This window comes from Manis javanica, chromosome 9 (assembly GCF_040802235.1).
Source record: "Manis javanica isolate MJ-LG chromosome 9, MJ_LKY, whole genome shotgun sequence".
In the NCBI taxonomy this organism is placed as follows: domain Eukaryota; kingdom Metazoa; phylum Chordata; class Mammalia; order Pholidota; family Manidae; genus Manis; species Manis javanica.
The window spans coordinates 87,048,078-87,065,240 of NC_133164.1; the positions used below are offsets into that span (position 1 = coordinate 87,048,078).

The window sequence follows — 17,163 nt, forward strand, 5'->3', positions numbered from 1 at the left end:
GGGGTTCCATGAAGGTTACAACTATTTACATAACACTACTAAAGCATTATTTGCTTTTTCCTCATTCTCAAGTGTGCTTTGGAATGTTCCAGAGGCTACATAATGTCATAAAGCAACAGACTGCAAAACAGATAGCAGATTCAGCTACCTCCTATGAAGTCAGACAAAACAGACTTACAAAAATGTAAATACCATTTCTTGCTTATTTTTGTTATGGAAATATTTTTATTTTTAAAGTTATTTATATTAATATGTAATAAATTTATTATGGCCAGTTTTAAATGAACTAATAATTTCTTAGTGTTTATTTCAATTATAGTAAATATTGAGATATAATCCTCATAAACAAGAACCCCTTGGTGTCCTCAATAATTAAGAATGTAAAGGGTTTGAGACCAAAAAGTTTGAGAACCACTATGATAAAAAATTTATACTAAACAGTTAACATACTATGTATGTGACAACTGAAAAACAGAATGGATTTACCTTGTTTCCTTTTCACCCATGATACATAATGACCCGAAGAGCTAGACCTTCCCTGGTGTGTTAGCACAGCTTGTAAATCATAGTATCCACAATTATTGGAGCCAGTGTCTAAAGGAAGATGTAAATTCAGTAATAGTAAACAATGAACAGATATGCTTTCTTTAGCTGTTAACAAGAACAACTCTGAAGTTTAGCCTAGAGAAGAACTACTCTTATTAGCAAAATTTAGTAAGATACTTTTCCAAAGCAACCCTTCCTTTCCACCTTCCTGGCAAAATTTTTGTTAGATAAGGCATGAAACTGCATGAAAAATGTTTATAGGAGTATAATACCAATATATGGATTTTTAATGTATGTCATATTAAGGTAAATAATACTTCAAGAAACCTGACCTTTTTTAAAGCATGATATCTGAAAAAACAGGTAAGTGACAAGATAGTAATTTTATCTTAAAAACCACACACAACAACTGAAATGAAGATTTCACTTACCATCAGCAAAAGAAAATGGCTCATACTTAATTTCTTTCTGGGGACTACTCTTTCTGTCACTCTGGGGAGAAAAATTTTAAATACAATACTGATAATTAAATTTGCATTCTCAATGAGTATTCACTTCCACAAGTATTAATGCAAAGCACTAAGAAAAACACAAAACATGGTCTGACTTACGAGTTACTAAAGTGAGAACTAGAGTTAACAAAACTGTAAACTCAAGTTCCTACAGTTTAACAATATACAATCTTGTATGTATAGTAACAGACCCCCTGATTATGGGACTAACTTTAAACTACTAAAGCTAGAGCGTATCAGTGAATAACTGCAGCACAGATAAATAGTGCTTTAGGGCAGAAAAGGAAAACCCAATTCTGCAATTTTACAAAAACACTATCAAACCACATACATAAAAACAAAATAGAACTACCTCAATAAAACAATTCAAATTACTGCAACTAATGCTAAATCTAAGCCAAGGCCACCTGCCTCTTTAGCCCAAGTGAACTGAAGTATTTTACTTAGCAAATACCCACATTTAAAGAGGCATGACTTACCACTTTAGAGAAGGACCTTTAGTGGGAGCTCCCTGCCTCAACCCATTTCAGTATATAATGCAAAAAATTAAACAACTTATCTAGGCATATGGACACACGGTTGTTGAAAAGTATAATGGTAATGACAGTCCAAGCAGTTTAAAGACAGCTGGAGTGACAAGTCAATGATCCAACAACAAAAAATGGCAATTAGGCAAACCATTCTTTTATGTGTGTTTATAAAATGTATGTGTGTGTGTGTGTGTATATATGAATATAATGTAATACCAACAGCAAACACAAAAAATACTATACAAAAAGAAAAGATTATAAGCCCCTATAGGTAAATCACATGAGAATTCTTAAAGTTCAGTAACCAAAAGAAGAGAAAAAAAATGAAAAAAAACAGCAGCAAAATATAGGGGGGGAATAAAGATAGCGGAGTAGGAAGGCAAGCCAGGAACCTCCTACACACACATCAAGGAGCAACTACAGGAAATGTAACTAACTGAAGACTGCAGAACAGACCACCTACACCTGGCAAAGAGAAGACCACACTGAAAATGGTGGAGTGGCAGAGCCCTGATGCAGCAGGACCCAGACCCTTCCCCTATCCCAGCCCAAAGGCAGAGGAAGAGGAAGTAAGCAGGAAGGGAATAGGTGCACAGGAATTCTACATGCCTGGCCCTGGAGATGTGCTCTAAAAACACAAAATCCATATCGGATCGGGCTATGGTGATTAGCAGGGCTGGACACATGGAGTTGGAACACTGGAAGGCTGCAACTCCGGCCACTTGTGGGGGACAGGCACATTCTGGAGGACCCAAAACAGAGGTGGCATTTAGAAAGATTTGCCAGCACCAGGAGGAGTACCAGAGGGGTGAGGGACTGAGCTCTCTCCACAGGAGAAAGGAAAGGTGGAAGACACTTTCCCAGCCCTTCCTTGGCCCAATAGGTTGGACACTCATGGGCACACCAACTGCTCCAAGCCCATCATTGGAAGCTCAGCCCTGAGGCACATTCCACACTGTTTACTCCACCGAGCAGCATCAGACTTCGCTCCCCAGCACATAGAGGGGCACTTTTCCCAGCTTTCTAAACCTTGTCTCAGCTCAACTGGGGAGATGCCTACAAGAGCCAGCTGGGAGCACTCCTTCCTCCTCCTTCCTTCATGGCAGGTGACCAAGTCCAGTGCCCTCCACCCACACACCTTGCAGCCACATGCCCCCATACCCTGCTGCCCAGCACCCACCTCAGATCCATGTGACTGCCCCACACACCCCGTCAGCCCAGCAGCTTGCACTATTGATGCAGGGCAGAGGGCACCCTGCCCCAATAATCCCAGAAGTGCTGCTGCGATAATCACAAGGGCCAGCTGAGGTGATCTGCCTCCTGCAGCAGACTGATACCAGTACTGGCAGACAGAAGCACAGCCCTCACACTGTCCACCAAAAGCAACTAGGTCTCCATGGCAAAGGAGAACCAGGCACTAGAGAGGAAAGAGTTGAGTTTTGAGGCACCACAAGATGCCTTCTAAATAAAGCCATTACTTTCTAGACCAGGAGGCATAGCAGATCCACTTAACAGAACAAAGGAAGAAAGAGAAACCCTGACAAAATGAGGCAGAGGAATATGTTCCAAACACAACTACAGTACAACACACCAGAGAGAGGGTAAATGAAATGAAGATCACCAATCTTCTTCCCAAAGACTTCAAATAGTCATAGATGTGCTCACTGATAGAAGGAAAAGTACTTAAGATCTCAGGGAGGGCTTCAGAGAAAAGAAGAGCTGAAAAAGAGCCACTCAGCTAAAGAATACAGTAACTGAAATGAAATATACAGTGTAGGGAATGAACAATGGAATACAGCAAGTAAAGGAGACCATCCATGAGATGGAAATTACAGAACAGGAAAAAAAACAAAAGCTAAGGAACAGAGAAAAAAAAGTCTCTACAAACAAAAGGATGTTAACAGCTGTGTGACAACTCCAAATGAAAGAATATTCACAAAACAGAGGAAACAGGAGAAGAGAAAGACAAAGGGACAGAACGTCTCTTTGAGGAAGTAATTGTCGAAAACTTCCCCAATCTGGGGAAGTAGACAGGTCATTGAAGCACAGAGAATCCCTACAAAAAGGAACCCCAGGAAGACAACAACAAGAAATATAATTAAAATGACAAATATCAAACCTCGCTGGAAGACTGTGGCACCACTTTCAGCCTTGTTCTGTGACCAGATAACGAAACAGAGGATAGAGAAATTAAAGATGGTGGTGTGAGAAGTGAGACAGAGGCCTCCTCCCAAAACAACATACAATATGAAAATATAATTCATACAACTAATCAAAACAGCAACAACAAGAAAGAAGGCTGCACCAGACTGCATATACCTGGAGAAGAGAACAGGCCTCACGAAACAGGGTAACAGACCAAAAGCTGTGATCTGGCAGGACCCAAGCCCTTCCACCACCCCAGCTCCCCAGGGGAAGGAAGAGAAATGGAGCAGGGAGTGGAGGCCTAGGACTGCTGAACACCCTGGAGATCTGCTCTGGGAGCACAAACATACATTGCATGGTGCTCTGGAGATTAGTGGGGTTGGAAAGCTAAGGCAGGCGGACTACCTGGAGATACTGAGATTTCAGCCACTTGTGGAAATTAGATCCACATCCAGCTGCTCTGGGACAAAAGAAAGGTGGGCAGCCTGAGAGACTTTCTAACAGTAAGAGAGCTGCTAAAGGGACCAGGATGGCACAAGGCTTACTACTCAGGACAAAGGACAGGTGGACAAAATTGTCTGGGCGCATACTGCCCAGCACATTGGGAACTTTCAGGAGCTTCACACACTCGATCCCCCTGGCTGACTATGCAGCTCTAAGACCGCCCCCCCCACCATGATACATACCCTGCTGTGCCTTCCTCCCTAACAGCCTGCACCAGCTTGCACACCACCAGCACCTTCTCTGACATCAGGCCAGCCAGACAGAAGCCCCAACTATGACAGCTACAAACGGAAAGCATAGAGGCTTACACCTGTGTGCTCGGCCCAGTAGTTCTGGCAGTGAAGACAGGTCTAGCAGCTGGGAGCAGGACACAGCTCTCTCCTCCCCCCAGGCACCAGCAGCACTCCCCTGTGACCACCAACATCACTCAAGGGGCTGAGCAACTCCAGAAAGGGGAGCTTCTGGGCACTAGAGAGCACTACATACAAACAGGAAATGTCAAAGAAACCTGTTCAAATGAAAATCCCACAAACAACAGTAAAAGGGTCAAGTGAATCTGAACTCATCGATTTCCTGAAAGATTTCAAAATAAAAATCATAAACATGCTCATAGAGGTACAGAAAAATACTAAAGAACTCAGGGAAGAATTCAGGATAGAGATTCAATTATTATGAAATACAGTATTAACAATGAAACATACACTGGAGGGATTTAAAAGCACTGGAGGAGATGGTAAATGGAATAGAAATTATAAAAGAGGAATACAAAGAAGCTGAGGCACAGAAAGATAAAAAGGATCTCTAGGAATGAAAGAATATTGAGACAACTGTGTGGCCAATGCAAACAGAACAATATTCACATTATAGGAGTACCAGAAGAAGAGAGAGAAAAAAGGTAAAGGAAGTGCCCATGAAGAAATAATTACTGAAAACTTCCCAAATATAGGGAAGGAGACAGTCGCTCAAGTCATAGAGCTGCACAGATCTCCCAACAAAGGGATCCAAGGAAGACAACACCAAGACATATACTTATGAAAATGGAAAAGATCAACAACAAGAACAGACTATTAAAACCAGCCAGAGAGAGAAAGAAGATCACATACAAAAGAAGACCCATCAGGCTATCATCAGACTTCTGCTCTTATCATCAATAGAAACCTTACAGGCAAGAAGGCAGTGGCATGATATATTTAATGCAATGAAGCAGAAGGACCTCCAACCAAAAATACTCTAACCGGCAAGATTAACAGAGAAATTTGAAGGAGAGATAAAACAATTTCCAGATAAGCAAAAGTTGAGGAAATTTACCTCCCACAAACTATCTCTACAGTGTATATTGGAGGGACTGCTATAGATACAAGTTTTTCTAAGACTAAATAGATGTCATAAGAGGAAATAAAACCACGCTAAAGAAAGTAGAACAATTAATTACTACGTAGATGAAAAATTAAATCAACTATCCCCAAAGTCAGTCATGGGATAGACAAACAGTAGAATATGATACCTAATATATAAAGAAATGAGGAGGAAGAAAAGTGAGGGGAAAAAAAGAGAACCTTTAGGTTGTATTTGTAATAGCATCCCAAATAAGTTGTTAGACTGCTATATTACCATTGAACCTTTGGTGGTAACCACGAATCTAAAGCCTGCAATGGCAACAAGCACATACCTATCGATAATCACCCTAATGTAAACAGTCTAAAAGCACCAATCAAAAGACATAGAGTCACTGAATGGAAAAAAAACAAAACCGTTTACATGTTGCCTACAAGAGACTTACTTAAAACCCAAAGACATACACAGACTGAAAGTGAAGGGATGGAAAAAGATATTTCATGCAGCTAATAGTGAGAAAAAAGCAGGAGTTGCAGTACTTGCATTAGAAAAAATAGACTTCAAAACAAAGGAAGTAAAAAAGAGACAAAGAAGGACATTATATAATGATAAAGGAGTCAGTCCAACAAGAGGATATAACCATTATAAGTATCTATACACCCAACACAGGAGCACCTACATATGTGAAACAAATATTAACAGAATTAAAAGGGGAAATAGAACGCAATGGATTCATTTTAGGAGACTTCAACACTACACTCACTCCAAAGGACAGATCAATGAGACAGAGAATAAGTAAGGAGACAGAGGCACTGAACAACATACTACAACAGATGGACCTAACCAGCATTTACAGAACTCTACACCCAAAAGCAGCAGGATACACATTGTTCTCAAGTGCACATGGAACATTTTCAAGAATAGATCATATACTAGGCCACAAAAAGAGCCTCGGCAAATTCAAAAAGATTGAAATTGTACCAACCAGATTTTCAGACCACAAAGGTATGAAACTAGAAATAAACTACGCAAAGAAAATGAAAGATCCCACAACTACATGGAGGCCTAACAACATGCTCCTAAATAACCAATGGATCAGTGACCAAATAAAAACAGAGATCAAGCAATATATGGAGACAAATGACAACAATAACTCAACACCACAAAGTCTGTGGGACACAGCAAATGGGGGGCTAAGACGGAAGTATACAGGCCTACCTCAAAAAAGAAGAAAAATCCCTCATGAACAGTCTGAACTCACAATTAACAAAACCAGAAAAAGAAGAACAAGTGAGGCCCAAACTCAGTAGAATGTGAGACATAATAAACATTAGACCAGAAATAAATAAAATTGAGAAGAAATAAAACAATAGAATCAATGAAAGCAGGAGCTGGTTTTTCAAGAAAATAAACAAAATACATAAGCCCCTAGCCAGACTTATCAAGAAAAAAAGTGTCTACACATATAAACAGAATCAGAAATGAAAAAGTAAAATCACGACGGACCCCACAGAAATCCAAGTAATTATTAGAGAATACTATAAAAAAGTATATGCTAACAAACTGGATTACCTAGAAGGAATTAACAACTTTTCAGAAAAATACAACCTTTCAAGGCTGACCCAGAATGAAACAGACCCGCTGAACAGACCAATTACCAACAATGAAATTGAATTTGTGATCAAAATACTACCTAAGAACAAAAACTCTGGCCAGATGGGTTCACTGGTTAACTTTATCAAACATTTAGTGAAGACCTAATACCCATCTTCCTTAAAGTTTTCCAAAAAAGTAGAAGAGAAGGGAATACTTCCACACTCATTCTATGAAGCCAGCATTACTCTAATACCAAAAGCAGGCAAAGACACAACAAAATAAGAAAACGACAGACCAATATCCCTGATGAACATAGATGCAAAAATACTCAACAAAATATTAGTGAACCAAATTTAAAAATACATGAAAAAGGTCATCCATCAGGATCTAGTAGGATTTATTCCAGGGATGCAAGAATGATACAAGGTTACAAAATCCATCAACATCATCCACCACATCAACATAAAGGACAAAAATCACATGATTATCTCCAGAGATGCCGAAAAAGCATTCGACAAAATTCAACATCCATTCAAGATAAAAACTCTCAACAAAATGGGTATACACGGCAAGTACCTCAACATAATAAAGGCCATATATGACAAACCCACAGCCAAATTAATACTTGACAGTGAGAAGCTGAAAGGTTTTCCTTTAAGTTTGGGAACAAGACAAGGATGCCCACTCTCCCCACTTTTATTCAACATAGTACTGAAGGTCCTAGTCACGGCAATCAGACAACACAAAGAAATAAAAGGCATACAGCTTCTAAAGAAGAAGTTAAACTGTAACTGTTTGCAGATGAAATAATATTGTATTTAAAAAACCCTAAAGAGCTGGAAAACCTAGAAGAAATGGACAACTTCCTAGAAAAATACAACCTCCCAAGACTGACCAAGGAAGAAACACAAAAGTTAAACAAACCAATTACGAGCAAAGAAATTGAAACGGTAATCAAAAAACTACCCAAGACCAAAACCCCGGGGCCGGACGGATTTACCTCGGAATTTTATCAGACACACAGAGAAGACATAATACCCATTCTCCTTAAAGTGTTCCAAAAAATAGAAGAAGAGGGAATACTCCCAAACTCATTCTATGAAGCCAACATCACCCTAATACCAAAACCAGGCAAAGACCCCACCAAAAAAGAAAATTACAGACCAATATCCCTGATGAATGTAGATGCAAAAATACTCAATAAAATATTAGCAAACAGAATTCAACAGTGTATCAAAAGGATCATACACCATGACCAAGTGGGATTCATCCCAGGGATGCAAGGATGGTACAACATTCGAAAATCCATCAACATCATCCACCACATCAACAAAAAGAAAGACAAAAACCACATGATCATCTCCATAGATGCTGAAAAAGCATTTGACAAAATTCATGATAAAAACTCTTCTTTCATGATAAAAACTCTCAGCAAAATTGGAATAGAGGGCAAGTACCTCAACATAATAAAGGCCATATATGATAAACCCACAGCCAGCATTATACTGAACAGCAAGAAGCTGAAAGCATTTCCTCTGAGATCGGGAACCAGACAGGGATGCCCACTCTCCCCACTGTTATTTAACATAGTACTGGAGGTCCTAGCCACGGCAATCAGACAAAACAAAGAAATACAAGGAATCCAGATTGGTAAAGAAGAAGTTAAACTGTCACTATTTGCAGATGATATGATACTGTACATAAAAAACCCTAAAGACTCCACTCCAAAACTACTAGAACTGATATCGGAAAACAGCAAAGTTGCAGGATACAAAATTAACACACAGAAATCTATAGCTTTCCTATACACTAACAATGAATCAATAGAAAGAGAAATCAGGAAAACAATTCCATTCACCACTGCATCAAAAAGAATAAAATACCTAGGAATAAACCTAACCAAAGAAGTGAAAGACTTATACTCTGAAAACTACAAGTCACTCCTAAGACAAATTAAAGGGGACACTAATAAATGGAAACTCATCCCCTGCTCATGGCTAGGAAGAATTAATATCGTCAAAATGGCCAACCTGCCCAAAGCAATATACAGATTTGATGCAATCCCTCTCAAATTACCAGCAACATTCTTCAATGAATTGGAACAAATAATTCAAAAATTCATATGGAAACACCAAAGACCCCAAATAGCCAAAGCAATCCTGAAAAAGAAGAATAAAGTAGGGGGGATCTCACTCCCCAACTTCAAGCTCTACTACAAAGCCATAGTAATCAAGACAATTTGGTACTGGCACAAGAACAGAGCCACACACCAGTGGAACAGATTAGAGACTCCAGACATTAACCCAAACAAATATGGTCAATTAATATTTGATAAAGGAGCCAAGGACATACAATGGCAAAATGACAGTCTCTTCAACAGATGGTGTTGGCAAAACTGGACAGCTACATGTAGGAGAATGAAACTGGACCATTGTCTAACCCCATATACAAAGGTAAACTCAAAATGGATCAAAGACCTGAATGTAAGTCATGAAACCATTAAACTCTTGTAAAAAAACATAGGCAAAAACCTCTTAGACATAAACATGAGTGACCTCTTCTTGAACATATCTCACCGGGCAAGGAAAACAACAGCAAAAATGAGCAAGTGGGACTACATTAAGCTGAAAAGTTTCTGTACAGCGAAAGACACCATCAATAGAACAAAAAGGAACCCTACAGTATGAGAGAATATATTTGAAAATGACAGATCCGATAAAGGCTTGACATCCAGAATATATAAAGAGCTCACACGCCTCAACAAACAAAAAACAAATAACCCAATTAAAAAATGGGCAGAGGAACTGAACAGACAGTTCTCTAAAAAAGAAATACAGATGGCCAAGAGACACATGAAAAGATGCTCCACATCGCTAATTATCAGAGAAATGCAAATTAAAACTACAATGAGGTATCACCTCACACCAGTAAGGATAGCTGCCATCCAAAAGACAAACAACAACAAATGTTGGCGAGGCTGTGGAGAAAGGGGAACCCTCCTACACTGCTGGTGGGAATGTAAATTAGTTCAACCATTGTGGAAAGCAGTTTGGAGGTTCATCAAAATGCTCAAAACAGACCTACCATTTGACCCAGGAATTCCACTCCTAGGAATTTACCCTAAGAACGCAGCAATCAAGTTTGAGAAAGACAGATGCACCCCTATGTTTATCGCAGCACTATTTACAATAGCCAAGAATTGGAAGCAACCTAAATGTCCATCGGTAGATGAATGGATAAAGAAGATGTGGTACATATACACAATGGAATACTACTCAGCCATAAGAAGTGGAAAAATCCAACCATTTGCAGCAACATGGATGGAGCTGGAGAGTATTATGCTCAGTGAAATAAGCCAAGCGGAGAAAGAGAAATACCAAATGATTTCACTCATCTGAGGAGTATAAGAACAAAGGAAAAACTGAAGGAACAAACAGCAGCAGAATCACAGAACCCAAAAATGGACTAACAGGTACCAAAGGGAAAGGAACTGGGGAGGATGGGTGGGCAGGGAGGGATAAGGGGGGGGGGAGAAGAAGGGGGATATTAAGATTAGCATGCATGGGGGGAGGGAGAAAGGGGAGGGTGGGCTGCACAACACAGAGAGGACAAGTAGGGATTCTACAACATTTTGCTAAGCTGATGTACAATAACCGTAATGTGGTTGTTAGGGGGGGACCTGATATAGGGGAGAGCATATTAAACATAGTATTCTTCATGTAAGTGTAGATTAAAGATTTAAAAAAAAAAAAAGAAAGAAAGAAAAGGGGGATTACTCTTTGATAGGATAAGACTATTGGTAAATCAAAGATGAACGCATGCTTTAAATATCCTTAATGTTGATCACTTAAAGGGTGTCAGATGATTAGCTATGGAGGTACTCTTTTCTGATAATATTCCTTTCTCTTAATTAAAAAAAAAAAAAAAAAAAGCAGTTCCTGTGTGCTGACCTCCATTGAGTTCTGCACAGTGGAATAGAGGGCATGTCAAAGTGTGGGCAAAGGGTCTGTTTGTTTCTATGCAGAAGACCAAGGCCTAGCTTGGATACCCAGAAAATGAACTAAGATACGATATGAGGAGGAGCTTCCGGCATCAGCACTCTCTGGAGGACTTGTGCCGGGGATGATCAACAAAAAGCCTCCACAGGGATCGGGGCAATGCTGCGGTTGTGGCTGCATCCACCCCACCGTTTCCTGGACTTGCCATTGGAATGAGGAGGGAGATGTCTAGGCTGGCATGTGCATACAGTCAGACAACGAATTTGACCGGATCTGTACTGTTGGAACTCAACCAGGAGTTGGGAGGGGTGCAAGGTATAGCACTCCAAAATCTTATGACTATAGACTATCTATGGTTAAAAGAACATATGGGATGTGAACAGATCCCAGAAATGGGCTGCTTTAATTTGTCTGATTTCTCTCAGACTGTTCAAGTACAGTTGGACAATATCCATCATATCATAGACAAATTTTCACAAATGCCTAGGGTGCCTAAATGGTTTTCTTGGCTTCACTGGAGATGGATGGTAATTACAGATGCTTTGTTTATGTCACCGTATTCCTATTATGTTAATATGTGTGTGCAAATTATTTAGTAGTTTAAAACCTATACATACTTAAGGTACTCTACAAGAAGATATGTCAAAGAAATAATCAATCCTCCCATGTTTTCTTCCATATGCTACCTCTATAGCTTTTCTTCTTCCTTCCTAATTACAACCCTTAAATAGAATTCGTGCCTCATATCGAAGTTACCGAGTATCATAATTTCTCCAGGTGGTAAAGATACCTCGAGACAAGTGCTGGGCATAGAAGCCACAGGGCATAAATCTGCAAAGAAGTAAAAAGCTAACCTTTTCAAACAATATGGCTTCTCTCTCACTTACCAACTTTACATTTCCCTGTATGGCCCCGGAAGATGACTGGTTAGCCAGAGACGGGTAAGATTCCTCAAGGGAGGAACAACCTAAGACAGGCACAGTCGCAGGGGGGCCATCAGGTGAGAAATTGGGGATCAACAGAGGTGAGGCTCAGAACCTCACCCCCACTGCTTTGAGAGAAATCTTCTGCATCCGTGGATGTTTAGTTGCCCTTGTCTAGCTTGGATTAATACTTAGTCCATAGGCACACACCTGATCATCTACATTTGCCCTCTTACCGCACTAAACTATGTTTTCTACCTTTATCTTGCATCTACCTACCACTTCAGCATTTTATTAAAAATAAAAATAATATTAATAATAAAGGGAGAAATGTGGGATCAACATATAAATCAAGTATAAAAATCAAATGAATATTCATATTTGACCTGATTGTTTATAGTTCATAATGCATGATCAAAACCTAAAGTTTCTGTGAAGAATGCCCTTGTACTGTTCACCATGTAAGAATTTATTCACTATGTAAGAATTCGTTCACCATGTAAGAACTTGTTCGTTATGCTTCAGAAGACTGGAGACTGATGAGAATTAGGCTTGAGATGGATTAATGATTGTGCATTGAGCATTGACCCCCCTATACAGAATTTTATTGTTGTTAACAACCATTTGATCAATAAATATGAGAGATGCCCTCTCAAAAAAAAAAAAGTTGTACAAAGTAAACAAAAAGGCTCAGAAACACATGGAGGCTTAACAACATGCTCCTAAATAATCAATGGATCAATGACCAAATTAAAATAGAGATCAAGCAATATATGGAAACAAATGACAACAGCACAAAGCCCCAACTTCTGTGGGTTGCAGCGAAGGCAGTTCTAAGAGGAAAGTATATACAGATCAAGGCCTTTTTAAAGAAGGAAGAACAATCCCAAATGAACAGTCTAAAGTCACAATTATTGAAATTGGAAAAAGAAAAACAAATGAGGCCTAACATCAGCAGAAGGAGGGACATAATAAAGATCAGAGAAGAAATAAATAATATTGAGAAAATAAAACAATAGAAAAAAATCAATGAAACCAAGAGCTGGTTCTTTGAGAAAATAAACAAAATAGATAAGCCCCTAGCCAGACTCATTAAGAGAAAAAGAGAATCTACACACATCAACAGAATCAGAAACGAGAAAGAAAAAATCATGATGGACCCCACAGAAATACAAAGCATTACTAGAGAATACTACGAGAATTTATATGCTAACAAGGTGGAAAATCTAGAAAAAATGGACAACTTACTAGAAAAATACAACCTTCCAAGTCTGACGATAGAAGAAACACAAAATCTAAACAGACCAATTACCAGCAACAAAATTGAAGTGGAAATCAAAAAACTACCCAAGAGTAAAACCCCCCGGCCAGATGGATATACCATGGAATTTTATCAGACATACAGAGAACACATACTACCCATTCTCCTTAAAGTTTTCCAAAAAATAGAAGAGGAGGGAATACTCCCAAACTCATTGTATGAAGCCAGCATCACTCTAATACCAAAACCAGGCAAAGACCCCACCAAAAAAGAAAATTACAGACCAATATCTCTGATGAACAGAGAAGCAAAAATACTCAACAAATATTAGCAAACCAAATTCAAAAATACATCAAGAGTATCATACACCATGATCAAATGGGATTCATCCCAGGGATGCAAGGATCGTACAACATTTGAATATCCATCAACATCATCCACCACATCAGCAAAAAGAAGGACAAAAACCACATGATTGTATTCACAGACACTAAAAAATACGTAAGTTATCACAGGAGGCATAAATGAACCAATATTCTATACCATCAATTCCATCTAAAAATGGAGATAATTCCATGCCTTACAAGGAAAATAATAAAACACACTGAAAATAGTAGGCAAGATTTTATATGAACTGCTTTAAGAAAAATATAAAAGGAATATAAGCTGCAGGCTTTAAGGAAAAAGAAAATACTAAGCATACTCAATCATAAAGGATCCACTTACCAAGACTACTTTTTCTTATGTTAACATTTACCTGAAATTTTAACAGCCTGCATCAGTAATGTAGGACTTGTACACAGCTGACCATTGAACAACATGGAGGTGACAAACACCAAAACCCTGTGCAGTTGAAAATCTATGTGTAACTTTTGACTCCCCCAAAATTTAACTACTAATAGCTTAGTTGACCAGAAGTCTTACCAGTAACATAAATAATTAACACATTATTTGTATGTTATATGTATTGTATACTATATCCTTACTATAAAGAAGCCAAAGAAAATGTTTTTGAAAACTGTCACAAATCTCCAAAAAATTTTCTGATGTATTTACTGAAAAAAATCTGCGAAGTGGAATTTGTGCAGTTCAAGATCAACTGTTTATGGTAAAATACACGTTCATCCATTTTTACCAATAGTTTAAAAATACAAAGTAACTGCTGAATCCCTAATTGAAGGTTAAAATATTATGATTAGAAAATCAGCAATAAGAACCTACTGTCTCTGGCTGTTGATTCACTTTTTTATCTTCTAGATCCTTGAATTTTGATCGAAAAGAGACCATTTTCTCCTGAAGCTCTGGGGTACATAGTTCGTACACATCCAACATAAGAGGAAATTTAACATCCTATATACAAACCAAAATGAAATGTATAAACACTTATTAAATAGGTATTTTAAATAGTACCTTTTAAATAATACTTTCATAATTCAAAAAAAATGGAAAATAGTATCTGTAAAAATCACTTGGAAATCTATGCAGTTGAAAACATCATTGTGCCTATTTTCGGTTTGGTCCTAACTTTTTTAAGGTGAAGTTTTTAAACTCTTCTTTCTATTAAACATTTTAACCCATGAAACTGACCACAGAGGAGTTACTAAAATTTAGGCGACTAAAGAAGCATTTCACACAAATATTAGACCAGTTGCTATGAAAATCATGGATACCTAAAATTTTACCAATGGGGTCAGTTACGACTTCTTAGAATTTGAAATACAATTTTGCATAGAAATAGTAATATCATTCAGTAACTACTATTAATATTTATTTAAAGTTAACAATAATAAATACTTCAACTACATTTAACCTTCTTATGTAACACTAAAAATATCTGAAAATGTATTATGAATTGTTAGTTCAATAGACTGTAGTAACATATACCTCTCCCAAGGATCAAAGACTCTATGGATACAATTCAACAGAACAGTTAAATCATAAGGCTGCCTCCTACGTCAAGAGATTATAATTAAAGTACTCCTTTGGCACCAGTAATTTAACATTCTCTGCTTTCACCAGGAAGAAAGCAACTGCCTAGAAAATTGTGCAATGGGGTAGACTGTCTTCTAATCCATGCCCACCCCCAAACCTAGTGGATTGGTACCTGGAATTGAGGATCTGATCTAGGACAATGTTTCTGGGGAATGGAGGGCAGCCATCAGAATTATCTAAGAATCTTTTGAAAAAATGTAAGACCTCAGATCCCATTTAACAGATGCAGGGTTGTAGGGAGAGAAGCCAGGCATATGTATGACTTAAAGAGGACAACACACAACTGCAGTACACATTCTTGGTTAGGAACCACTTGTCTAATGTATAACTTCCCTATTTATAGTATCTCAAAGAAAGTTTATCCCTAAAGGAATAAAGAAATCTATTGTAAATTAGAGGTTGCCTTCAAAGAACTATAATATTCTGTTAAACAAAGTTCATTACTAACCTTAAGAACTTTAGCATTCACAGACTCCTTCTCTTTATAAAAAAATCGAACCATCTGAATAGTTAAGTAAGCAGGTAGCCGGCTGATCTTGGACTGAGAGAAAATGGAAAGAAATCACATTACTTGCATACAAATACCATATAAGTTTTTAATTCCTTGGTTTGGTAAAAACAAAGACCGGGTAACATTAATTAACTGGAAATCATTCAACAAAATAGAATTGCACCTGAAAGGAATACACAACTTACAGATTTGATGTACAAAGCATTTCTTTGCAATGTTGGGGACTGTTTGGTGATTTCTTCCTGCAGTCGCTAAAAAAGAATAGACCATCAAACATTAGTTTTAAAGTAGTTTTTCTGCACTATGAAATCACACCTTTAATTATTTTAAGTTAGTACTACTTAAAAGACAATGTAAAGTACATCACTAGATTTATACCACTGAAAAATAACTTGAAGATAATGTGGGAAGGCTTTTAGGTACAGTTCTTATAAGGCATCAAATAACTTATTCTCGTGTGAACTCCCTGGAATGTAATGTTTCAATTTTTTAAATTATGACCCAAGTGTTGCTCAGCTTCTGAGAGTTTATATGTATTTTATATATAACATAACAAAGCCTTTTATGGCATTCCTCTACTTATGGATTATCAGAATATTCATATTAGAGGAAAATTAGAAGAATGTAGAAGACCCTTATTCTTTATGCTTAATGCATGAACACCTTCCAAAACCAATGAATTGTTAAATTTGAGAAACATCATACAGAAAACCTCTCTTTATCTAATGAAGGTAGAAAGGCCTTTAGGCACCATACATCTTAACCATGTCTGCCTTTCCTCTGCTTACTGCCTGTGTGACTTCACAAGAACTTAACCCCACTGGGCACCACCTGTAAATGGTGATAAGAGTACCCATACTATAGTACTGTTAAGGAATTTTGTGAGTTAGAACATGTAGAAAACTTGGAAAACTACTTGGCATATATTCTGTGTTCAATAAACATTAGCTACTATTTCTAATATCAAAACAATTAGATTACTAATGTGCTCTGCTTTAAGAATATAAACATACATGAAATTAGAGTTGAGACAATTTCCTGTTAATGTTTGCAATAAGCATCTTAGGAGGTTTTTAACATTTAATCAAATTTATTTGGCAACAAAGTATTCTTTAGAAATGTGGAGCCAAATTACTCAAGAATAAGCAAAATAAATAATGATGAAACACCTAAAAGATTAGCAACACAATAAATACAACATCTCATAAACATGTTTTTCAAGAAAGCATACTTGATATGATGTTATTCATCAGGTAACCTTTACATATTATCACTAATCCACCATTACCCAGAAGTTCCAAGTATATTTA

The 17,163-nt window shown here is 37.7% G+C and overlaps 1 protein-coding gene across 5 annotated transcripts in view; it reads right to left on the reverse strand.

Moving 5' to 3' along the window:
- Nucleotides 1-17,163, reverse strand: part of USP14 (ubiquitin specific peptidase 14) — a 64,543-nt gene that overhangs the window by 1,531 nt on the left and 45,849 nt on the right. For all 5 annotated transcript variants that reach the window (XM_037018000.2, XM_037017991.2, XM_037017995.2 and 2 more), the window contains 5 exons: nt 16,039-16,104; nt 15,791-15,883; nt 14,572-14,700; nt 978-1,038; nt 487-594 (listed from right to left, as the gene is read on the reverse strand). In XM_037018000.2, the coding sequence (XP_036873895.1) occupies nt 487-594; nt 978-1,038; nt 14,572-14,700; nt 15,791-15,883; nt 16,039-16,104 (457 nt within the window). The remainder of the gene's footprint in view (nt 1-486; nt 595-977; nt 1,039-14,571; nt 14,701-15,790; nt 15,884-16,038; nt 16,105-17,163) is intronic.